Genomic DNA, 22402 nt, shown 5'->3' on the forward strand with positions numbered 1-22402 from the left:
TACAATACCATCTTGATAAAATAAGGTTTCCATCCTGGCATCTGATTGGTTTGTATTTGCTTAAGGTTCCGGTCGCCAAGGCCGCTAGTGCCAGGTTGGACCAATTAGAAAATACCGTCATTTTACCGCGGTTTGGTGGATAAGGCAACTTTTAGGTCCGTGTGGCACCTAGAAGATGAAATAGAGCAAGATCAGAGGAAAGATGTGTTGTAGAAGTAGATAAATCTGCCAGAGGGTCCTCTGTGAGATTGTGAATAGATAGTCTATATAATGATCGTTGGTGGAATCTCTTTAGAGGGTGAATGCGAATGGCAGGTGGAACGATTGTGGTAAATGAAGTGTGGTGACAGTGGGAGCTTGGCATAAGGGCTTGGCTTAACGATCACGTGTGGTGTGTACTGTCCGCTGAGTCACGTTGACATTCTTTGCTTGTCTTGGCGCGCAGGCTTGGCGAAGCCGATGTATATTTGCAACTTATATCACTGAATGGTCGCCTTTCGATGTTGAGCACAGCGTTCCCGTACGTTTAATGAGATATTCAAAGACTTGGCGAAATTTCTCAACCGCGGAGGGTCGGATCTTGCTATAAGCCGGCGAGCATTATCGCCGCTCAACATCGTTCTACACGCTCCGTTACTTACGAGTAGGGATGTTCCTAATGTTTCCCTTGCATAAGGCTATCAGCGTTGTTGTTATTGGCTTGGCATCTGCTCGAAAGGAGGTGCTGCCCAGCTCCTAGTCTTGATGACAATGCTGGGCGCCAATTCCTCTCTCTTGCGATATGTCATCCAACACATCTCTCCATTTATCTACTTTGCATAGATTTTAATGCCAATACAGATATTTGTGCTCTCGAGTTGCTCAATGGCAGTGCGCTATGTACGATGACTGCTGCTCAAAAATGCATTGTCGGCAAGAACAATTATTCGATGACCATTGTTGAGAGCGTGAGACGTAAGCGGTGCTTTAATTACATCGTGACCAACTGTCATTAAATGCGTGTCACTTGTGCCGTGATGAAGAGCCATCGCTTCAGCTCTTGAACGGAATCGATTCGTGTTCTAGGTGTTGGAAGTCCCTCAGATCGTATTGGGATGATCCGCAGCTTCCAATACCATACCCCGTCATGTTTTTTATAGACTCGGTAGTGTTTTAAAGCGTGGGGAGCTCTGTTTTCCATGGGTGGGAGGCCGGATGGCATTGCATCAGGCGGGACAGGGTCTGCTTCAGTGTGTATGGGTCTCAGCTCCTGGTAAATTCGTTGTACGTTGCTCACGGGTTCGTTGATTGCAGCTGGCTTATGGGAAGCTCTGTCAGCCAGTGCTCGTTGAGTAGGAGTCCCATAGGAGTGATGTTATTATTCAGCTGTGACTCTGGATATGAAAACTGGTTCGATCCAGCGTCTGGTGTGCCCAGGTTGCTTGCGGTATTCGTTGGACCATGCATACTGTCTTCAATCACGCTCTTTGTCTTCTTTAGATGAGAGAAGTGCTCCTCAAGCATATCAAGTAGACTCTTGCGAGTGTACGGCTTCTGCAGCACACCATCCATACCATAGCGGAAGTACATCTGGATATCATCTGCTCGAAAGTCGGCCGTTATTGCAATGATTGGCGTCCGGTCAAATTGTCGTATTGAGAGAGAAGAAGTTACACCATCCAGGTTCGGCATGATTATATCTATCATGATCAGGTCATATCGCAGACTGAGACTCGCCTGGACTTCGCTGACTTTGTTGACGGCCTCCAAGCAATCTACCGCATTATCGATTTCGCATTTCAATGTAAACAAGAACTTTCCTTCAAATTTTCTGCAGGTTGGATCGTCTTCAACAAGCAGAATCCTTGGTGTTCGCTGCCGTATAGTGATTCCCCCGATATTGTGCCTCTCATCACGAAAGCCGCTGAGTGCAATAGAGCTTCCCGCCTCCTCGCTGTGAGGTGGTGCACTTTTGGAGCGCGATTCTGGTATCGCGCTTGTTTCTGCCGTAGGGAGGAGAGCTTGTTGGTGCTGCGCAGGCTTCGGTACGACACCAATTGCACCTTAGTCTTTGTTGGCAGCTGGAGGCTTCTGGGAGTGTTGTACCCCAAAATGGCCCATGAGTTCGTGGACCGTAGGCAGCGTTCGTCCACAATAGATGAAATTTGCCTCCACTTTCGGCAGGTCGGACGGAAAGTGATACGATGGCGACTGGAAAGAATATGGCGGGGTGCCGGATACGATCAAGTCAGCTTGAATCCAGCTTCCTCTTGATAAGCCTTCCCAAGTCATACCGCGGTAAGAGTTTTGGACCAAGGATAGTTTTTGACTGCTGCCTGTTCCATCATTGCTCGGGAACTGTTCGGCAGGAGTCGCCGATGCTTGGGAGGTATTCATCTGATCCTGCATCCGTGGTATCACTCCAGATTGCTGCCGGTCCTGCTCCCTTTGGTCGGCTGAATTACCTCGTTCATGAATGAATGCGTTGTCGCTGGTGTTCGGAGTTATGGTAGAAGGATCAGTGTCGGTTGCTGCGGAAATCATTGGGAGCCTCATAGATCGGTCATCTTTCATATTGGCCAGAACATCGGCGGCCTCTTGACTCTGCCGAACAGAACCTCCATCAATATCCATGGCATCGCAACCCTGTTGTTTACGAGTCGGCTGTTGAGAAAGCAGCCGATTGGAGATTTGCGAACTAGAAAGTGGATGTTGTTCTTCTCGCTGTGGCGGTGGAAGTATGTAGGATAAATAATAACTCCTGAAGGGTGACTTCTCAAGGTTACCTGGGGGCGTTGACTTTGTTCTAAGGTGGGCAAGCTGAGCAGCTCGCAGACGGTCTTGGATGATGACTTGCTGTGAATTTTTACATGTTCTGGGCTCCAATGCAGTGACTGGCTGCGATTGAGATGGGTTGGCGCCGTTGAGCTGGGTTGGTCTTTCGCCAGCCTCGCTTCTTGTAGGTGTGACTGCTTGCCTCGCACGCCGACATTGCTCGGCGTTGCCACGCTTTAGATGGCGATTGAGATCTCCTTTCTTGTGGAAGCCTTTCCCACATCCCCACGTCACTCCATTCTCTTCGCCCTCGCACTTGTATTTGTACGAGCCACTGTGCCGCTCTTTGTGCTTCGTCAAGTCGTAAGACCTCGAAAAATGGGCTTTGCAGATATCACAACGAAACGGTTTCTGGCCAGTATGAGATCTGATATGCTCGGAGAGCTTCGTAGATCTTGACAAGATCTTGCCACATACTTGACACTTGTGTAAAGGCATCGTTTTTGATGAAAGAGGTGCTCGCTTTCAGTGCCCGCTGAAAGCGATAGGGGTCTGAATCCATGTGCCGGGGAGCACCGCGCTGCAAGAACTTCGCGTTCCTGTTGCTGCAGGTTGGTGAAGAACACGATATGCCCTGGCGCAGAATGCAGTTGTGGCGTCACAGTACTGATTTTTCACTGACCTCCAGCTCACCATGTGACCCGGCGCAGTCCAGACAAAGGTCTGATTATACCTTAGCGGAAAGCAAACTTCCAGCGCAATGCCCCTGAGGCTTCGGGCATGTTGTTGGAGCACTATTAGCCTAGGCTAAGGGGGCTTGGGATCATGCCCCGGCGCAGCGCGTCAGTGGTAGGCTAGTGGTAGTAGCCACCTATAGTAGCCACTGACATGATGAGAAAGCAAGCCCCGGCGCAATGTTTGAGACCCCTAATCGACCAGGACAGTTGGTTGACTTGCCTCGGTGCGACGGACTCCATGTGGCTTCGTACTGTGAATTTCATGGAGAGTTCAGGGGGGTGCCCCCAATCTCCTGTTGCGCCAGGCATTGTTTTCGTGATTTTTCCCATGGTCAATATCTTGGTCAACGAGTATTCTTGCGCCGGGGCACTCCAGAATGCTTTGTATAAGACCAATAATGCTCTCCTTAGAAACCTCTGTATTAGCCAGAGGCTCGCCTTGCAACAACATCGTCAGCTTTGCAGCGCATCTACACCGAGACCCTCACCTTTCACTGCCACCAACATCATCCAACACCCGAATCAGTCTTGCTACAGGAGCAGCAGAGGATACTCATAAACTATCACAATGACAGGTGAAGTCATCTGGACGATCGTCTTCGGTATCATCGCCACAACCATTGGCCTCGTTACAATCTGGCAGAATTTCCAGATCGTGCAGGTCAAGATCGAGAGTAAGAATGCTGGACCTGTCTGGTGCACGCAAGAGGGACGAGCTAACAGAGGGACAGTTCTACAAAGGAGTCAGAGTCGTGCGTGGTACCGGTATGGGATGTAGAATGTGATCGAGACAACAGGAGATAAATATGATGTTCAGGCGCGAATCGAAGTAGGCGGAGAAGGGTCGAGTGATTAGGAGATGAAGAGGGGAAATGGAACAAGAGCAGGTCGACGTGAGATATTAAGGGTGCGGCAGGTTACTGCATGGAGAGCTAAATGGCACAAATGCTTCCAGCATTCGCATCAGACCAACAAAACGGACGTCTGTTCCTTGCCGTTGCAACCGCCCTTACCGCCTGTTCCGTTGGTAGCATAGTACCATCAATAGCATATCATGGTACTCGTGATATCACCGGATGGGTGGAGTGGAGAGAGGCGAACATCCGAACTTGAACAGATTAGCTCTTCGGAAGATGAGATAGATATTCTTGGTGTTGAGTTATTATATTATCATATAATCTACTGCTGATGCCTCCGAGGCTCGTCATCGCCCTTGCAGCTCGATGTCGTCATCAATCTCCGAAATTCTCTCTCATTTTAGTTGCTGACGAAGTCAGCACGTCTGAGGACAGGAAACGGTAATTTTCCTTTAATTTTTTGGGTAGTTAATCATTTATCATTTATCAAAGTGCACCTCTTCCTTCCTTCTTGGGTATGATTGCCGTTTTAGCTCGCCAAGGCTACAGTATCTTGCTAAGGCGTACCTCATCAAAATCAGAATGCGCACACAAAATGCATAGAAACAACGTAAAGGATGTCATAGGTAGAACAGAGTGCCCCTGGGATGCTTAGGAGTCTTGATGAATCTAGAGTTCACCTGGATAGGGATTATTATACTATTTCAACTGCATTCAAGTAACTTTGGTTACTTGAGCGTAACTCTTTTGTGAACTTGGATCAGTATCTCAAAGAATACGCATATAAACGTATGAAATGCGTATATAGAATACGTGGTTAGGAAGGAAGGAAAGGAAGGAAAGGAAGGAAAGGAAGGAAAGGAAGGAAAGGAAGGAAAGGAAGGAAAGGAAGGAAAGGAAGGAAAGGAAGGAAAGGAAGGAAAGGAAGGAAAGGAAGGAAAGGAAGGAAAGGAAGGAAAGGAAGGAAAGGAAGGAAAGGAAGGAAAGGAAGGAAAGGAAGGAAAGGAAGGAAAGGAAGGAAAGGAAGGAAAGGAAGGAAAGGAAGGAAAGGAAGGAAAGGAAGGAAAGGAAGGAAAGGAAGGAAAGGAAGGAAAGGAAGGAAAGGAAGGAAAGGAAGGAAAGGAAGGAAAGGAAGGAAAGGAAGGAAAGGAAGGAAAGGAAGGAAAGGAAGGAAAGGAAGGAAAGGAAGGAAAGGAAGGAAAGGAAGGAAAGGAAGGAAAGGAAGGAAAGGAAGGAAAGGAAGGAAAGGAAGGAAAGGAAGGAAAAGGAAGGAATAACAACGTTTATTTTAAAATATATAAATTAGAATTTTTTTCTTTTTTCTTTTCTTTATCCTGTCGCCTTCTTGCTGTCTGTTCTCTTGCTCTGCCATGCTTCTTTCCTCTGTCCTCTGTAATAACAGTCACTCCACTCATTTCTGTGATAATGTGATACTTAGCTGTAGTTTTATAAAGTGATTTTTTAAATATTGGATCAATGTTAGATATAACTCCAACAGAGGTCTGACATTGTACAACGATCACTCATCAGATTCGTCACTTTCCTCCGCTGGCTTCCCCTTTCGAACCCGCCATTTATATTTGGCTTTCCTCCTCTGTTTCTCCTCCATAGAGCTCTCCTCTGCCTTTGACTTCTTCGACTTGCTATCCTTCTTCTTCCTCGCCACCTCTTCCTCGCTCGTTTCCTCCTCACTCGTCTCCTCCTCACTCGTCTCCTCCTCGCTCTCACTCTCATCCTTAAGCGACTTGACGAAAGTCTTACGTTTAGACTCGCTGTCACTGGAGGAGCCGCTGGTACTCTCGCTCTCCTGCTTGCGGCTCTTCGTTTTTGTCTTGGATGCGAGCTCCGCCTTCTTGCTCCGCATAGCCAACGGTGGCTGGGCTAAGAAGTCGCTACGGCCGCGGTTCAGCGCCAGGCAGTAGTCGGAAAAGGCCTTGGCCATGTTAACGACGCGTTTCATATGCTTGCTTGTCACGCAGATCTTGCCCTCGTTGGCGCCCTCGCCGCCAAAGGTTTGGAAAGCTGGGGGTTGATTTTCGATTAGCCTAGGCTGTGAGTGTTGAAGCTGAAGATATTGGGAAAGGAACCAGGGAAGAAAGGAGTTGGACCTACCATTACGAATCTCGCGTCTATTCCACTGCAGCTGCCGCAGTGTCTCGTTCTCGCGAATGTACTTCCTCCCCTTCTTCGTCACCTCTATGTCGTCCTTGACGCCCAGTTTCAAGAAGTTGTTGCCAGAATGGCGCCGCGGTCTTCGTCAGTGAGCTGAGAGTAGTGCAGGCTCACATGGATACGCGACTTGAAGGCGTCATCGAAGGCATTCACGCGATTTGTGGTCAGAAACAGAAGGCCCCTGTAGTACTCGAGAGCCCGTAGGAAGACGGACACGACGCTGTTGCGCTCCACCTCGTTGTACGCCCGCTTCTCCAAGTAGATGTCGGCCTCGTCAAGCAGCACCAAGTCACCCCATAATTCGCCCCATGTCAAGTATTGGCCCAGGCGCTCGACGTCGGTGGCTGATGTACCAATGTTGCCACAGGTGAGGGCGAGAAGGGGCCGCTCAAGGAGCTCGGCTACAGACTCTACAGACTTGTCAGTCCATATTCTCTTCCCTTTCCCGAGTAATATATTCGGGAGTCGGTGGCGAGGAGGACACTCACCGGCTGTGCATGTCTTACCCACACCAGGGGGACCATGCAGCAAAAATATACGGCCCTCGCCCTTGCCCTTGATGAAATCGGTGTTGATCCTACTACGGAGCTTGAACTAAATGTACGTGCGTGAGAGTGCCTCCACTACGCCCTTGATCTCGGGTTCCAAGACAAAGCAACTGAAAGCATCCTTTTGCAAACTGACCTTCTGAACGTATTCTGCGTCGAGCCACTCTGTAGGGCCGTAGCCGTCAGCATTCACTCTTTGCGCGAGATCGTAGTCTATCTGTACGACTCACCCCATTTCCATTCGCTGAGGATGTACCTAGGTACTTCAGGGCGGCACAGGAACAGGAAGTGGTCCCAGTTGGGCGGCTCGTGCTTCGGATCCACGCAGTTCGTAGTCCGAGAACGAGGCCCTTTTTAATCTTGCTCCGCTCGAGGCGGGCGGTGCAGGCCTCACAGGTGCACTCGGATGCCATACTAGCCGCCTCGTTGCCGTCGACGTTGCTTAAGTACTCCCCGGTGAATAGGGGCTTCTTGGAAGAGTCCATAGCATAATAGGGGTCGAAGTCGACGACGATGCGTGATTTGACCTGGTTGATATATACAGCAAATGTTGTTATTACTTAGTTCAAATATAGATATGTAGGGGAGCGCCCACCTTCCTGTAGGGTATGTTTAGGGTGATGCCCTCATATTCTCGGTTTAGAAACCCTTTGGCTAGATCCTAGAACTTACGGCTGCAGGCGATGAGACGCGCCTCTGGTGTTTTCCCTTCCGTTCGCCGCAATATCCTGCGCCGTTTCGTGGTGAAACTTGGTGGGATACGCGGTGAGAGTTGTCACTTCCCGCTCACCCATAAACGGGATGATGTATTCGCGCTCCACAGAGCGGCCCAGCTGGTAGCCATCCGAGTCGACGTTCCACATACCAATATCGCAACTCTGAGGGCCAGCCTGGCTCACGCCGCCGTCGACGCTCTTGATAACTACGGGCTCGGTAGGCCGGGTATGCGTTCGTCGGTCTCGGCGTAGATAGTGTCGCCAGGTTTGAGCAGCAGCCAGGCCCATTCGAAGGTGCAGACAGGAGGATCCTGATGTTGGCGGCGTTCCTCCTCCTCGAGGCTCTTGCCAAAGTGGCGCTTGAGGAAGCCGAGCAGGATATCAATGTGCTCGTTGCACGTCTGTCTGTACTCGTCATTGTGCTCGGGCGGGTGCTGCTGCTTGTAGGCCTCAAGTTCTTCGCGGTAGTGCACGAGCAGGCGGAATGGCTCCTGGAACGTGGCTACATCGCCCATCAGCGTCTGGCCCGGGTAGTACTTGACAACGGAGTGGAGGGCATTAAGCAGCTCAGACGAGCGAATCTTGAGTTCCGTCTGCGTGATGCGCTGATCCTCGAGCGGCTTCGTCTTGCTCTGGGGGCGGCTGTGGCGGACCTTGTCACCGTTGGTGTCGGTAAGGATATTAGCATTGGCATCATACTCGTCTTCTGAGCCGGATTCGATGGCGTTGCTCTCCTCGCCCAAGCCACTCCCCGTCACCGTCGTCACCGTCTCGAGCACTGGCGCATTCGACATGGAGCCGAGTCAGAAAGGCGTCCGCGGTCGTTGTACCCGCAACGCATTACCCTTGGAATCCTCGTAGTTGACTCGGTACCGCACGTCGCTGGCTTGGGCATCATGCACACCCGACGGTTCGTTGCTGCTTGCTGCCAAAGGCTGAACGTCCTCTATTTCTCATTGTCATTATCTGTTACCCTAGGCGTTCGACTATGTCGCTAACATGAAACCCTTCCAAACCCTTGCAAGCACACCTACACTCGCAATAGTCTCCAGCTCTACTCCTCCCACCTCGCCGACTACACCACCGACCTCACACCCTATCTCTCACTCCCTCCCTCCACCCACACCGACCACAACGTCATCGAAGCCCTCCAAACCTGGAGCTCAAATCCCGACCCGCGCAGGCTTTGGGTCCGTGGTTCCGGTGCAAGCCCCGGAGACAGGTGGGCACACTCCCGCAGTACCAGCGGCATCACCACCACAGTTCTTGCCAGGGCCCTGCGCTTTAAGGTCCCGGTGCTCGCCTTCTCCAGCTCCTCCCGCTTGGAAGAAGACGACATCAACCGCGCCGCCGACAGTCACTACTGGGATGCCGACGCGCAGAGCACGCTGGTCAACCTCGCCTACAGCTTGATCCGGCGCGCTGCTGCCGCGCACGCTACATTCATCCCGGAAGAAGCTGTCACGAGCCGCGTTCCGCGCGCTGGACGGCTCGCTCGAGTTGTGGGACTCGGCGCTTGAGGTGCTGAAGGCGGTGCTCAAGCTCATGCCGCGGACGTGCATTGTCGTACTGCATGGGCTGGACCGTCTTAGGCCGGCGTGGGGAGAGTATGTGGAGGATGTGATGAAGGTGGTAGGCCGCTATGTGGAGAGTGGGAGGGGCCGCCAGTGGAAGCTCCTACTGACGACGGATGAGGATTGGGGAGTGCTGCGGGAGGTGGTGGCTGAGGAGGATACGGTGGAGGTGGCACCGAGATGGAGGCGGAGCGGGCAGTTAGATATGGAGGAGGAGTTGGGTGGGTATTAAGGTACTACGGCTCTTTGGGTTTGGGTGTTTGATGGAACTGTTGAATTATTCCATCCGTGGAATCAGAGAGAAGTCTGACTGTTACAGACTTACAGACTATCATGCCCCCCATAGAGGACTTGATATAATTTTGCGTGGATTCGGTGTACAATTTTACGACCGGTAGCCCTCAAGGCAGGAGTGGTGGTTGTCGAGGTTGTCGTCGCACAGAAAGTTCGTGCGCTTGGTTAGTGACACGATTCATCCCTGAATTTAGGCTTAACTACTACTCCGTACTCGTAGCCAATCGCTGCAGTTTGGACCCTTCCTTGGCCCGGATGTCATTGGCTTTGGAGTTGGGCTGTGTACGTGGTAGTGGGGGCATTTACGCGGCAGTGCTTGTCACCATCGCCCGTTTTGTTGGTCTACCATCGCAATGGACGATTCCCGATTCCTTTCTCTCAACATGATACTCTCACTCTCGCAGTGAATCCACCACCACTTCGGAATACACCCTCGCTAACTTCAGCTGGCCATCGTTGATGATGGTAAGATGGACACGTTGCACAGATACTGTTCCTGAGGTTTGGGTGAAAGACGTTGCACATCCATGTCTCACAATGCCAGGAAAGGGCAGAGTTCCGAGAATAATGTGCAGACAGACAGCGGACGCGAAAGCTCTCGCCCGGTATCGTTGTCGCAAGGTCTAGAGCGGAGTCCTCGAAATTCTATTTGCGCTGTATCTCCTGAGACACTCCCTTCCGACCAGTCATCCGGACCTTCGAAACCATCAGGCTCCCAAAATGTGCCTGGTGTGGTTAAGAATCGAGATCGAGGGTTTTCTCTACGCAGGACCTTGTTTGCGAAGAACATAAAAATGTTGCCACAAGCAAGACCAGAGGCCATTGAGCTGACAGCGCCTATCCATGCCACAAGCAATGCACCTCCCGCGAAGCATGAGGAAGAGACCGTTGCCAGCGCGAGGTCTGGTATACGCATCTGGCGATTAGGAAAAGACCTCTATACCAAAGCCAGCAAGACAATCTTGGGTATAACTGAACTCCCTCCCAGCGCAGATGGGAGGCATATTTTCATTAATGAAGCCAATCTGCTTGACGAGCGCACTCAGTCGCCCTACATTCATAACTCCATTCGCTCGTCCCGTTACAGCTTCTTCAGCTTCTTCCCCCGCCAGCTTTTCGCCCAGTTCTCAAAACTTGCCAACGCCTATTTTTTAGCAATCAGTATTCTGCAGCTGATACCTGGTCTGAGCACAACCGGAACATTCACTACTATAGTGCCGCTTCTGGTGTTTGTGGGTATATCGATGGGCAAGGAAGGTTGGGACGACATTCGCCGCTGGAAGTTAGATAAGGAAGAGAACAACCGCACAACGTATGTGCTTAACAGAGAATTTGATGCTAAAGAACCTACATCGGAAACGGATGACAATCCTCCACCCTTACCTCAGCTCTGGACTGCAAAAAAGTGGTTACAAGTTAAAGTGGGAGATATCATTCGTCTCAAAAGAGACGACCAGGTTCCGGCTGACATGATATTGATGTACGCAGAGGGTACTACCGCGTATACAGAGACGATGGCGTTGGACGGTGAGACTAACTTGAAGAATAAGCAACCCCCGGTGTCACTTTTAAATCACTGTCGAACCCTTGATCAAGTATCAAACTGCCATGGTGAAATAGTCGTTGAAGATCCGTCCATGGATCTCTATCGTTTTGAGGGTAAAATTAGCATCGCAGACCAAATACTTCCTTTGACAACCCATGAAGTCATGTACCGCGGAAGCATTTTGCGAAATACGCCGGTCGCAGTCGGCATCGTCTGCTACACGGGCGAAGAGTGCCGGATACGACAGAATGCGAACAAGAATCCTCGAATCAAGGCTCCGGCGCTCCAGAGTTTGGTCAACAGAATCGTAATCTTGATTGCGGGCTTTGTTTTGGTACTTTCGCTAGGCTGCTCTTTCGGATATAGTGCTTGGAATTCATATGAGGATAGGGCATGGTATCTCTCTGGAACCACCGTGAATTGGGGCCAGGTCCTAGCGTCTTTCATCATCATGTTCAATACCCTGCTACCACTTTCTCTGTATGTCAGCATGGAGATTGTTAAAGTCAGTCAAATTTTCCTGATGAACAGTGATGTTGATCTGTTCGATGAGGTGTCAAATACCCCAATGCAGTGTCAGACGTCCACCATCAACGAGGAGCTTGGTCAGGTCAGCTACATCTTCTCTGACAAAACAGGGACCCTGACCAAGAACGAAATGAAAGTCAACAAGCTGAGCTGTGCAGGATATGTGTGGAATCACGAAAGCGATATCAACAGCCTGGCAGCCGAAACAAGGGTAGCAGAGACAAGGCAGAACGGGAAAGAGAACCAATCTGTGTCAAGAGGGGCTGGACAGCCTGAGCAAAGTCCTCGAAGATCCAATGCATGGGGTTTCATCGGAAGCAGCAACTCAGTCCATGGTCCAGAAGATGCTGGGTCCTCCACAGATGAGCGAAGACGAGACGTAGGTAAACCAGCTCGTCCGTCACACAATACGACAACCACGCAGCTAATCGAGTACATCTACAAGAACCCCTCAGCGCCACTTGCCATCAAGGCGAGATTCTTTCTTCTCTCGATAGCGTTATGCCACACGTGTGTTCCTGAGAGCACGGAACAGCAGGAGGGAATTCGATATCAAGCGACTTCTCCCGACGAGCTTGCCCTAGTCACGGCTGCACAGGAAATGGGCTACCTGTTTCTTGATCGTCAAAGCAGCACGGTCACCCTTAAAATCTTTGGAAGCGGCGACGGTGCGGAGCCAGTTTTCGCAAAGTACGAGGTCCTTCATGTGATTGAGTTCACAAGCGATCGGAAACGAATGAGTGTAATTGTAAGAGAACCTGATGGTCGGATATGCATTCACTGTAAGGGCGCAGATTCGGTAATCCGTGACCTATTGCGGCTTTCTGATCTGGCTGCTGCCCAAGCGAAGGCTATCGAACAGCAAACCACCAAGGAGAAAAGCCTGGGCGCTCAGGAAGCGCTCAGAAGACAGAGTACTACCCCTAGCCTCGGACGCCCTAGCTTTGACGCAGTCGGAGCAGGACGCAGAACCAGTTCGTTCCAAGGGAAAGGCTCAGTGCGGTACAGTGTTGACCAATGGCTCTCGGATCGAGAAGCTGACACGGCCATCTCGCCCACCTCTCCTGTTACTGCTCACACTCAACCTCTCTCACGTCGCACATCTGGACAACCGTCATCACGTCGATCATCAATGCAGGAAAGGAACCTACAATTAAAATCTCACGATACTATACCAGTCTCGCCCTCGTCGGCAGAAGTCAAAGACCTTGTTGATGACAACCTGCTGTTGAAAGAGTCTTGGGTGATAGAGCAAACCTTGAGACACCTGAACGAATTTGCCAACGAAGGTCTACGTACTCTGTTGCATGCAGCTCGCTATATAAGTGAAGACGAGTACCGCATTTGGGCAGAAGCTTACCGTGAAGCGACCACTTCCCTTACCAGCCGAGAAGAACGAATTAGCGAGGTGGCTGATCTGATCGAGAAAGAATTCGAACTCATTGGAGCAACAGCCATTGAAGACAAATTGCAAGATGGCGTTCCCGATACCATTGACCGATTAAGAAGAGCCAACATCAAGCTTTGGATGCTTACTGGTGACAAGCGCGAGACTGCGATCAGCATCTCACGCTCATGTAGGCTTGCTAAGGACTATTCCACCTTCATCATACTCGATCACGTCGTGGGCCCCGTCGACCAGGAGATAGCCAATGCGTTGCTTGACATCAAACAAGGAACGGTTGCTCATGCGGTGCTTGTCATGGATGGTGGAACTTTGGCTTCGATTGAGGGCAATACTGCACACAAGACTGCGTTGCTCGACCTGGCGACCCTGGTAGACTCGGTCATTTGTTGCCGGGCAAGCCCAAGTCAGAAGGCCATGCTTGTGAAATCAATTCGACGTCGCGTGAATGGAGCTGTCACTTTAGCCATTGGCGATGGCGCGAATGATGTGGCGATGATCCAGGAGGCGGACGTGGGCATCGGCATATCTGGAGGAAAGGAAGGCCTTCAAGCCGCGAGGACGAGTGACTATGCCATTGCTCAGTTCCGCTTTCTTTGTAAACTGCTGTTGGTTCATGGGAGATACAACTACGATCGAATCAGCAAATACGTTCTGGGCACCACTTACAAAGAGATGCTGTTTTATCTGACGCAAGCTCTCTATCAGCGAAGCAATGGTTATACCGGGACAAGTTTGTACGAAAGCTGGTCGTTATCATGGTACAATGCATTCTTCACCTCGTTACCGATCATCTTTCTGGGTGCCTTCATGGCTGAGTTGTCCCCGGCCACACTTCTGGCTGTGCCTGAACTCTATACCAGAGGTCAACGGAGGGGCTCATTCAACTTCAAGCTTTACTTGTGGTGGAATTTTATGGCCACGGTCGAAGCAATGCTAGTTTTCTTCGTCATGTACGGTATCTATGCGCGGACAACCTTCACCCTCGATAACGGGCTCTTCGCTATGGGAGTGATGACCTACACTGCCTGTGTCATCATTGTGAATATGAAGCTACAGGTGTTGGAAATCCACAACAAAAACATTTTGGTGGTGATTGCTCTCGTTGTCAGTATTGGAGCATGGTTTGCATGGAATATCTTACTGTCTGCTGTCTATGAGGACAACGTGATCTACAACGTCAGGTCGGGCCTCCTAGAGCGATTTGGACGGAATGCTCTCTGGTGGTTGACGCTAACGGTCATCGTGCTTTCATTCTTGCTGTTTGAGTTGGCCATCAAAGCTTTAAAGGCAAACTTTTTCCCATCTGATGTGGACGTCTTCCAGGTCTATGAGCAAACCCCTGTTCTACGACAACGCTTCCAGGTCTCGGCTGCCCCGTTCCATCAACCAGCGAAGCCACATTCGAACCGCAAGAACAAGGCTGATGGAAAGACAAAGGCTGCTGTCGAGGCAGATCGGGAGGCACTGGTAGAGGCGATGCTCCAGAATCGAGCTTCAGACAAGGATCCTACCCTGGCAGCAGCATCAACGCTTGGCAAGGATTCTAAGATTGGAAGTGTGATACGAAATTCGATTGATGTGTTCAGCAAAGGATTCGGGCTGGTCAGAAAAGAGCATCGGTGTTGACGCGCTTGGTTGTATCGGGAGGGCTGTACGGAGTGCAAGGCGGCGTTGGGGAAGTTCTTGCAAGCCTGGAAATGGCCTAGACGTGCTTGGCCATATACTGAGACCAGGAATAATCTTCTACACATTGTGATTCTCAAACTCAAGTGTCAGATCCTATTACTAGTAATCGCGGCGTTAGGGTCTACTAGTATGTAGGCAATTCCAGGCGCTTTCTCTTTGCACCTTCCAGTAGTCCAAAGTTAAAGCTCAACCGACCAAGTCTGTAGACCTAAAACATAGATAGTAACTTGCTGTGCTTACTTCGGACGCCACTTTCCCAGTTTCTGGTCGCTCCGACATACAGTGTGTTTCACCTGCAGTACGCATGACGTTGCCTCTCAATGTTTCAACCAGAGGTTATGCCTCGATTCCAACAGTTTTCGTGGATGCACCCTATCTTTCCGGGCATTGCTGCACAATGGCCAGGCAACCTCGAATCATCGCCGCCTCCTTCTTTTCTGCGAACCCTGGACCCTCAGCCAGCGCATTGCCATAGCGATCTGCAGTTTTGACCTGAAGATCTGAGACAGCACTGTGCTTGGCGGTGCCCTGACGTCGGACAGAGTATCGTCGTGCAGACCAATCATCTACCCCGGATCAAAAGCCAGCCGCCACTAGGTCATGGTATGAGGTGCTCGTACCTGAGTTAGCCTGGATGCGGTTTAGAGGCTAGCATCCCTAACTTGCTTCAAGCAGTTAATCGGATCAACTATGCATATACTAGCCAAGGTTCGACGATGACAGGCATCTCGGACCCCCTTTCTGTGATTCCGAGGAACAGATGTCGCGATATACTGCATTATTGCTGCGTATGCACTGCAGATTTTGGGAGCATAGCACGCATGTTGTACAACGCAACGCTTCCTTTTCCTGGAGTCTGCTGCTAAAGCGCATACGGACGACGAATCCCTGCGTGGAAGGATTGTACGAAACTGTGACGTTTCCAGGGGGGCGAAGCTTCCTATATCGTTCCACGGCAATCAACAGCACTCACTGCATTGGACCATCACTCTTCCTGATGATTTTGGCCCGTAGGCTCGAGAAGCAGATACACGTAGATGCTATTCCTCGAGTAGCTATTATATACATGCTGACTGCGATGTGGAGCTCGTCAACGAGTTCAATGGGTTGTGAGGGCGGCAGTGAACAAGGCCCGTGGCACTCTCACCCGCGCCTCTTCGCCTTGAATACTTTGCACACAGACCATCGATCAGCCTGTCGGAGGCGCTGATGGACCTTATCACAAGCTGACCTGGGCTACTACGGTATCGTGCAGAAGTAATGTTAGTATGGCGCTAGTATTTTTGCTTCAAAACGGACTCTTAACGAGATAGCTAAGCATTGACCGGTTAGCGGTACTGCTGTGGTCAATATCTGTGGCCATCGACCAGAGAAGCTTCTAGGCATCTAGGTGGCGCTGTATTATAACTAGCTGCTACCAGAATCATGCTAATATTATTTATGCCTCTTACCCTAGTAAGTAGTCGGGACCACTCGATCGTGCGTCCAATACCTCAACGCTCACAGGGCCACCCAATTAGGGCTGCTATGATCTTCCCCTTAGTTGTCACAATTCAACCACCTAAAGCTTGTGCCACTCCGATCCTGTACTGGCACAACTACACGGCAGTACCTGACGCAGAGAGCACGAGATATGCCATCGAGTCCAAATGTGTCAGTCTAGGAGAATTCCAATCCGCCGTGATGGGTGGTTGCCGAGGATTTGGGGTGCGGAGCGTGCCAGCTGTTCTCGCCCAAGAAATGCTTTAGCTAGATGTTCCATCCGCATTATGACCGATTCCGTCTCTGTCGCCTAAAGGGTTCTTGGGAGGGGAAGGATTGCATTAACTTTCGACCTGTTGCATATCGAGGCATTGGAGGGATGTTTTGGGGGGCTACCCCTGGGGCTAAGAGCCGTTAGCGCCTGTTGTCGGCTGCCCGCCCGCTGGTATCTCAAGTCTCTCCTCCCTGGATTTCCTCCTACCCTTTTACCACACATCTCACTATTCATTGCACCTCACCAGCTGCTTTTCTGCTTCGAGTTTTTCCACTTTTCTTTCTTTTCCTGACTTTTTGGATACGCCTTTCACTCTTTCAAGGCCTCCACCACACTCCTTCTACTAACCATTCTTTCATACCCCCTTAATCCACGATCTTTTCCAGAAGCACCTCAGCAGCTCCTTTGAAATATCCAAATTAAAAATCAACGTTCTTTTAGCTGTATATTCCGGCGTCCTGTCCACTATCAGCCGCCCAACACGAACCTTTATTCTACATAGGTAAAGCTGAACCGGAACATTTTCAGTGCTGTTCACCGTTCCCTTGATTCTTACGATCGACCCTACAACACAAAGTCCACCCGCCTGACCAGACCAACTTCAAGCAGCATTGAACTGTGTGGAACTCGACAAGACAGGAAAAGCGAGCTCGCCAACGGAATAGCCACGAGCATGCAGAGGGACGATTTGAGGCGCGAAATGTCTGAAACATCGACCCCTTCGCCGACAGCCTCAATGTCTACCACACCAGCCACATCGGCTTCCTCGGCGGCAAGGAGACCGCCTCGCAAGAGTACGCTCACGCAGCAGCAGAAAAACCAGAAGAGGCAAAGGGCAACACAAGACCAGTTGGTCACCTTGGAGGTTGAATTCAACAAAAACCCCACGCCTACTGCTGCTGCGCGAGAACGTATAGCCCAAGAAATCAATATGACCGAACGTTCCGTACAGATCTGGTTTCAAAACAGGTAGGCCCCAAAGCTCTTGATTTGTGGAGCACCCAGGACTGACTAACCCCAAAGCCGCAGACGCGCAAAGATCAAGATGATTGCCAAGAAGAGCATTGAAACAGGAGAAGACTGTGATAACCTCCCCGAGTCTATGCGGCACATGCTCGCCATGCAAGCTCTCGAGTCAGGCAAGCCATTTCCCAGGCATTTACTGGGACGGAACAGCGGACCAATGGCTCCGTATGGCAGTGGTGGAATGATGCTGAACGGCGAGAGCAATGGCACTGGGAAAGTCGGTATGCAGTGGTCTCCATTAGCTGGCGCTATGCTTGCAACTAACGTGCTGCTAGTCATTCATCACTTCACTTGTCGGTCGCTAAGCATCGGCAGCTGGCGCCGGGTTGGGCAGAATGCGATGGACCTTGTCATTTTCTACTCGCCAGACAAAGCATGCATCACTTATTATATCAACAACGATTCCGCGGGCTACAAGATCGAATTCCCTTTTGCCTATATCAAACACATCTCCCTTGAATCGGGCGAATCCAGTTCAATCAACAACACGACCCCTCCTCGACCCGGCGGTCTAGTCATTGAGCTCAATCGACCTCCGAACTTCTTCATGGACTCGTCAGGTTCTGGTGGCTTTTACCAATGTGGCGATTTCACCGAAGATCAACAGGCATCCCAGGTTCTTCTTCACCACCTTGGAGGACACGCCAAAGTCCTGAGCGGACAGCTTGCCAAGCTGGTGTCGTTGGAATCGTTCCAGAATAGGCACAGCCCTTTCGAGATCAACGCCGTGCCAGCTACAGCACCAACGTCACCCGCGATGGGCATCGCTCGCCCAGCTTCCCAGCCCAACGTGCAATTCGCGCGACCGCAGCCGCCTCATGTGGGCATGTACCAAGAAAATCGGCTCGGCATGAATCTCCATCCAGGGCGAGGCCACAAGAGACAGCGCAGTCGGTCGGTGCCTGTTGCCATCGACTTCTCAATGCTACAATCGCCAATACCGACCTTCCACATCCAGCATCCTTCAACCCAGTTTACCCCTGACGCAAGCATATTTCAGCCACTTCCTCAATATCCGGGCCAAGGATCACTTGGTCAAAATCTCCGTATAGATACCTCTCCCAACTATGGAATGGACTTCCGCCCATTCCCTATGTCCGCAGCAACGACATCGCCATCTGAATATGGATTTCCACCGAACCAGACAGCTGGCATGCCTGCAGCTGACTTCAACACACCATACAGCCTACCATTCCTCTCACCGTCGCCGATGATGGATCCGTCACATATGCTACCACCGTCGCATACTCCGCTCTCTCACATGAGCCATCAAGATCCGGTGATAGCCGATCAGTCTCCGCCGTTATCCAGCATGCATCCAAGTGCGTCTGCCGATGTGTTCAGTATGACGCACGACTCGAATTTGCCAGATGACGGTATGATGTTGAGTGAAATGTACTCGAAGCAGAACCTCAACCTTGGCATGGCTAGCCCATCCATGGATGATGGTAGCTTGATGGCGATGGCTGATGTATCAGAGTATCACACCCCCGGGGAGACCATGGATATGCCCATGATGCCATATGGGACCATCGATCCAAATTCATTGAAAGCTGAGAATTCGACTTGAAATGATTTTGGGATTCATGCCCATTGATGGTTTATCATCTGATGAGTACTGTCGGGACGGTACGTACAACTCGGCGAGCATAATATTCGTCTACTCAGCACCATTGCTTCCGATCTGAGATGGCTCACAGCGTTTGCATCATCATCCAGGAGTTTTTGCTGGTCAATCTTGGGGAGCTGGACAACGTTTGGGGATTAGAGATCGGTATAATGTCACTTTACGCAACGTACAACGAATTTATCTTTGTCTGCTTACTTGTATTCGAGCATTTCTTGTCATCATTCGTTGGGTTTTTTCTCTGCAAGCAATATGTGACCGGGAGTCTATGGACCTGTGGCCGATCCAGGCGGTTGTGGTGTTTATAAACAGGCGGTGTTCTAACTAATACTATTCTACACGGCAGAATGTAGTCGATACAGCTGGGTGCGACAAGATGGCTTACTAGAAGCAGCCTCTACAAGAGAGTCAGTGGTTGAGCTGTATTGGACATAGACATATATTGAGTATTTGCAGAAGAAACTGTGCCAGTAGTTCTGGAATCTCACTACCACTCCCTTCCTCCGTGTACTGCGTTGTTGTTCGTTCTAGCAAGCGACTTGTTCACCTTGTATGTATTTTCCCGCACAACATCTCTACATGGAGCAGACTGGCCGACAGTTGGACGCCAGTCTGACGCCAGTCTAGGCACGCCGACCAACCTCCTTGTCTGGGGCATAGTTGGAAGTGTTGTTTTCCACCCGATTCATCCCACCGGGCTCTTCGAGCAAATGCACCAACTTAGTTAGAGGAGTATTTCTCAGTCAAGGCTCATGAGCACCCCGAGACAATAGTCCCTTTCTTGAGGTCTACAATCATCATGACGAAATAATAGCCAAAGCAACAACCATCGCCATCAGCCTAAGAATGCCTCCTTCACCTCGCACAGCCAGTACCGCCCACACCCCACTACCCACAGAAGCTTTTCCAACTCCACCCCCGCTGTCGTCACCGTCCGCATTGTCAACATCAACATCCAAACTCCGACTGTTGATCCTCGAGCCATCGCGTTCTTCTGCTCTACCGGAACCCCGTTCTTCACCTAGCGCCAGATACTTAGCATCCTCGCCACCAAGCCAGGCACCATCTCTCATCCCATCCCTTCTCCAAGCATTAACCGGTGAAGCTCCACCTCCCCAAGTCTCATCCCATGATGGTTTGGATGACCCGACGGAGCGAGTGTCCCTGGCGGGATATACGAGCCACCCGCCTTTCAGGGTCCGGACCAGGTATTTCGACACGAAGGTTGGTTTATGGTGTGATGAGGTGCCTTTACCATTGGCAGCGTCTCGCAGCAAGCCGGGGAGTCTAAGGAGAGTTGGGAGTGAAGACGTAGGCGAAAGTGTCTCAGCGCATCAGCATGGAGATTTAGGGGTAAGTGGGCCGAAAGTGGAAGGGGAGGAGGGGATGAAGGGGGAAGAAGTCGCGGAGCCAACGACACAAACATGGCTCACTCAAATGCTCACTCCTGAACCGGAAGCGATGGAAGTGAGAGGGGTTATTGGGGCTATCGTCCTGGTAATGCCTGTACCAGACGCTTTGGAACCAAATACAGCCTCCTTGTCACCAGCAACAGACCCTGAGCTAGGTTACGGTGACGATGAAAATGAGCTTCCGCAGCTAACAGGCCAAAGCGCCTGGAAGTTGAAGCCAGAGTATCTAGACATCATCGAAGCTGTCAACACCCTACGCTCAACCATTGAGGACGAGAGAGCCGGACAAGACGGCGACGTTGGCGCCGTTATCCTCCTCCAGGGCTCGATACCCAACTCCACTACGACTCCGAGTCCACAGGGAACCAGGCCAGTTCTGCCCGCATCCGCCGCTGCTTACGACACCGAGAGACACCGTGCAGACGCACTGGTAGACGCAGTAGAAGACCAACTCCTTACCGACAGGGCCGTCCTGGGCTGGGACATCATTGCCTGGAACGGCGTTTCCAAGTCTCCTCTGCCTCCCACCAATACCGAAGCAGCAGCAGCAGTAGTCCAAACAGCCGATGAAGCCACAGACGAAGCACGCAACCTCTACGGCGAGAAAACCGGCCTCCCCCGCCTGCACGAACTCCTGCACAATATCGACTGGAGTGCGCTTCCTCCTCCTCATAATTCTTCATCACCACCACCATCACCACCACCTACCGCTTCTCCCCATGACCGTAACAGAAAACCCACATCAGACCCGGACCTCGACCTCGACCCGGACCTAGACCTAGACGCGCGCCTCCTCTCTCCTGACGAGCCGTATGATTCCAAGAACCGCCTTATGAATTGGAAACCCGCACACCCTGACGCCGCGGGTCTGGAAGCGGAGGAAGAGGAGGAAGAGGAAGAAGAATTCCAAGTCGAACAGCTACAGGGTCTGCTGCAGCAGGCGATGGCGATCAGGGAGGCGGGCAGGGAGATGGAGAGCGGGGAGAGGGAGCGGTATGCGCGGAGGATGGTGGGGCGCTTGATGGCGGATCTGTGAGCTGTGAGTTGTTGGACTGGGGAATGAGGAGCGAGATAGGAGAGGATTGGCGGCGGGTTGGTTGGCTGGTACGGGAAAGAAAGAAAGAAAGAAAGAAAGAAAGAAAGAAAGAAAGAAAGAAAGAAAGAAAGAAAGAAAGAAAGAAAGAAAGAAAGAAAGAAAGAAAGAAAGAAAGAAAGAAAGAAAGAGGCCGTTCATGGGTAGTACAGTACAGTACAGTGTTTGCATTGTGCTGGCTTGGCTCACGCTGGCAGGTGCATACATAGGTATGCATGAGTGAAGGATGTCTAGTAAGGTTCCGCCTTCGCTCTTCTCTCGCTAAGAATACACACCTAGCAGAAACCCCCAAATAGGCTACGAACCCATTCTACGGCCTCCCCAATTTCCACCTGGCAATCCGATCCTGCACTTCCTCCCAAGGGATCTGTTTCCTCCTGACGCCCTCCTCCAACCCCTCCTGGACCACCACCGTCGGCGCGCCTGTGCCCTTCCCGGGATTCTGCACCAGCCCACCAAACACCATCCTAGCCACCCTCTTCAGATCCTCCACCGTCAACTCCTCGATCTTGCTGCACATCTCCATGGCCCCGACCTTGCGCCCGTGAGTCTGCACCTGCCGGCCCAGATCCTCGAGCTCGACCAGGCGGGACTCGAGATTCATGAGCAGCGAAGAGCGGAGCTGGTTCTTGGCTCGGTTCACCTCCGCCACTTGGAGGGCGGAGAAG

The 22402-nt window shown here is 51.2% G+C and overlaps 9 protein-coding genes across 9 annotated transcripts; 5 read left to right on the plus strand and 4 right to left on the minus strand.

The window, feature by feature from the left end:
* Nucleotides 1-1272: 1272 nt before the first annotated feature.
* On the minus strand, nucleotides 1273-3252 carry EPUS_00526 (uncharacterized protein; the record flags this gene model as incomplete). The annotated part of the gene is made up of 2 exons (XM_007804555.1): nucleotides 1273-2010; nucleotides 2086-3252. The coding sequence occupies 2 exons, from the start codon at nucleotides 3250-3252 to the stop codon at nucleotides 1273-1275; spliced, it is 1905 nt and encodes a 634-aa protein (XP_007802746.1).
* An 807-nt stretch (nucleotides 3253-4059) lies between these two features.
* Nucleotides 4060-4269, plus strand: EPUS_00527 (uncharacterized protein; the record flags this gene model as incomplete). The annotated part of the gene is made up of 2 exons (XM_007804556.1): nucleotides 4060-4165; nucleotides 4223-4269. 2 exons carry the CDS (start codon nucleotides 4060-4062, stop codon nucleotides 4267-4269), a joined length of 153 nt encoding a protein of 50 aa, XP_007802747.1.
* A 1598-nt stretch (nucleotides 4270-5867) lies between these two features.
* EPUS_00528 (uncharacterized protein) lies at nucleotides 5868-7553 on the minus strand (the record flags this gene model as incomplete). The annotated part of the gene is made up of 6 exons (XM_007804557.1): nucleotides 5868-6370; nucleotides 6461-6600; nucleotides 6648-6930; nucleotides 7009-7097; nucleotides 7205-7233; nucleotides 7299-7553. The coding sequence occupies 6 exons, from the start codon at nucleotides 7551-7553 to the stop codon at nucleotides 5868-5870; spliced, it is 1299 nt and encodes a 432-aa protein (XP_007802748.1).
* Nucleotides 7554-7990: 437 nt separating this feature from the next.
* Nucleotides 7991-8578, minus strand: EPUS_00529 (uncharacterized protein; the record flags this gene model as incomplete). The annotated part of the gene is made up of 1 exon (XM_007804558.1): nucleotides 7991-8578. The coding sequence occupies one exon, from the start codon at nucleotides 8576-8578 to the stop codon at nucleotides 7991-7993; it is 588 nt and encodes a 195-aa protein (XP_007802749.1).
* Nucleotides 8579-8783: 205 nt separating this feature from the next.
* Nucleotides 8784-9304, plus strand: EPUS_00530 (uncharacterized protein; the record flags this gene model as incomplete). The annotated part of the gene is made up of 2 exons (XM_007804559.1): nucleotides 8784-8974; nucleotides 9025-9304. The coding sequence occupies 2 exons, from the start codon at nucleotides 8784-8786 to the stop codon at nucleotides 9302-9304; spliced, it is 471 nt and encodes a 156-aa protein (XP_007802750.1).
* Nucleotides 9305-10179: 875 nt separating this feature from the next.
* On the plus strand, nucleotides 10180-14760 carry EPUS_00531 (uncharacterized protein; the record flags this gene model as incomplete). Its single annotated transcript, XM_007804560.1, has 1 exon — nucleotides 10180-14760. The coding sequence occupies one exon, from the start codon at nucleotides 10180-10182 to the stop codon at nucleotides 14758-14760; it is 4581 nt and encodes a 1526-aa protein (XP_007802751.1).
* Nucleotides 14761-17276: 2516 nt separating this feature from the next.
* EPUS_00532 (uncharacterized protein) lies at nucleotides 17277-19172 on the plus strand (the record flags this gene model as incomplete). The annotated part of the gene is made up of 3 exons (XM_007804561.1): nucleotides 17277-17545; nucleotides 17606-17823; nucleotides 17878-19172. 3 exons carry the CDS (start codon nucleotides 17277-17279, stop codon nucleotides 19170-19172), a joined length of 1782 nt encoding a protein of 593 aa, XP_007802752.1.
* A 903-nt stretch (nucleotides 19173-20075) lies between these two features.
* EPUS_00533 (uncharacterized protein) lies at nucleotides 20076-21677 on the plus strand (the record flags this gene model as incomplete). The annotated part of the gene is made up of 1 exon (XM_007804562.1): nucleotides 20076-21677. One exon carries the CDS (start codon nucleotides 20076-20078, stop codon nucleotides 21675-21677), a length of 1602 nt encoding a protein of 533 aa, XP_007802753.1.
* A 367-nt stretch (nucleotides 21678-22044) lies between these two features.
* On the minus strand, nucleotides 22045-22338 carry EPUS_00534 (uncharacterized protein; the record flags this gene model as incomplete). The annotated part of the gene is made up of 1 exon (XM_007804563.1): nucleotides 22045-22338. One exon carries the CDS (start codon nucleotides 22336-22338, stop codon nucleotides 22045-22047), a length of 294 nt encoding a protein of 97 aa, XP_007802754.1.
* Nucleotides 22339-22402: the final 64 nt, after the last annotated feature.

The sequence above is a fragment of the Endocarpon pusillum genome (genome assembly GCF_000464535.1).
Source record: "Endocarpon pusillum Z07020 unplaced genomic scaffold scaffold344, whole genome shotgun sequence".
NCBI classification, from domain to species: domain Eukaryota; kingdom Fungi; phylum Ascomycota; class Eurotiomycetes; order Verrucariales; family Verrucariaceae; genus Endocarpon; species Endocarpon pusillum.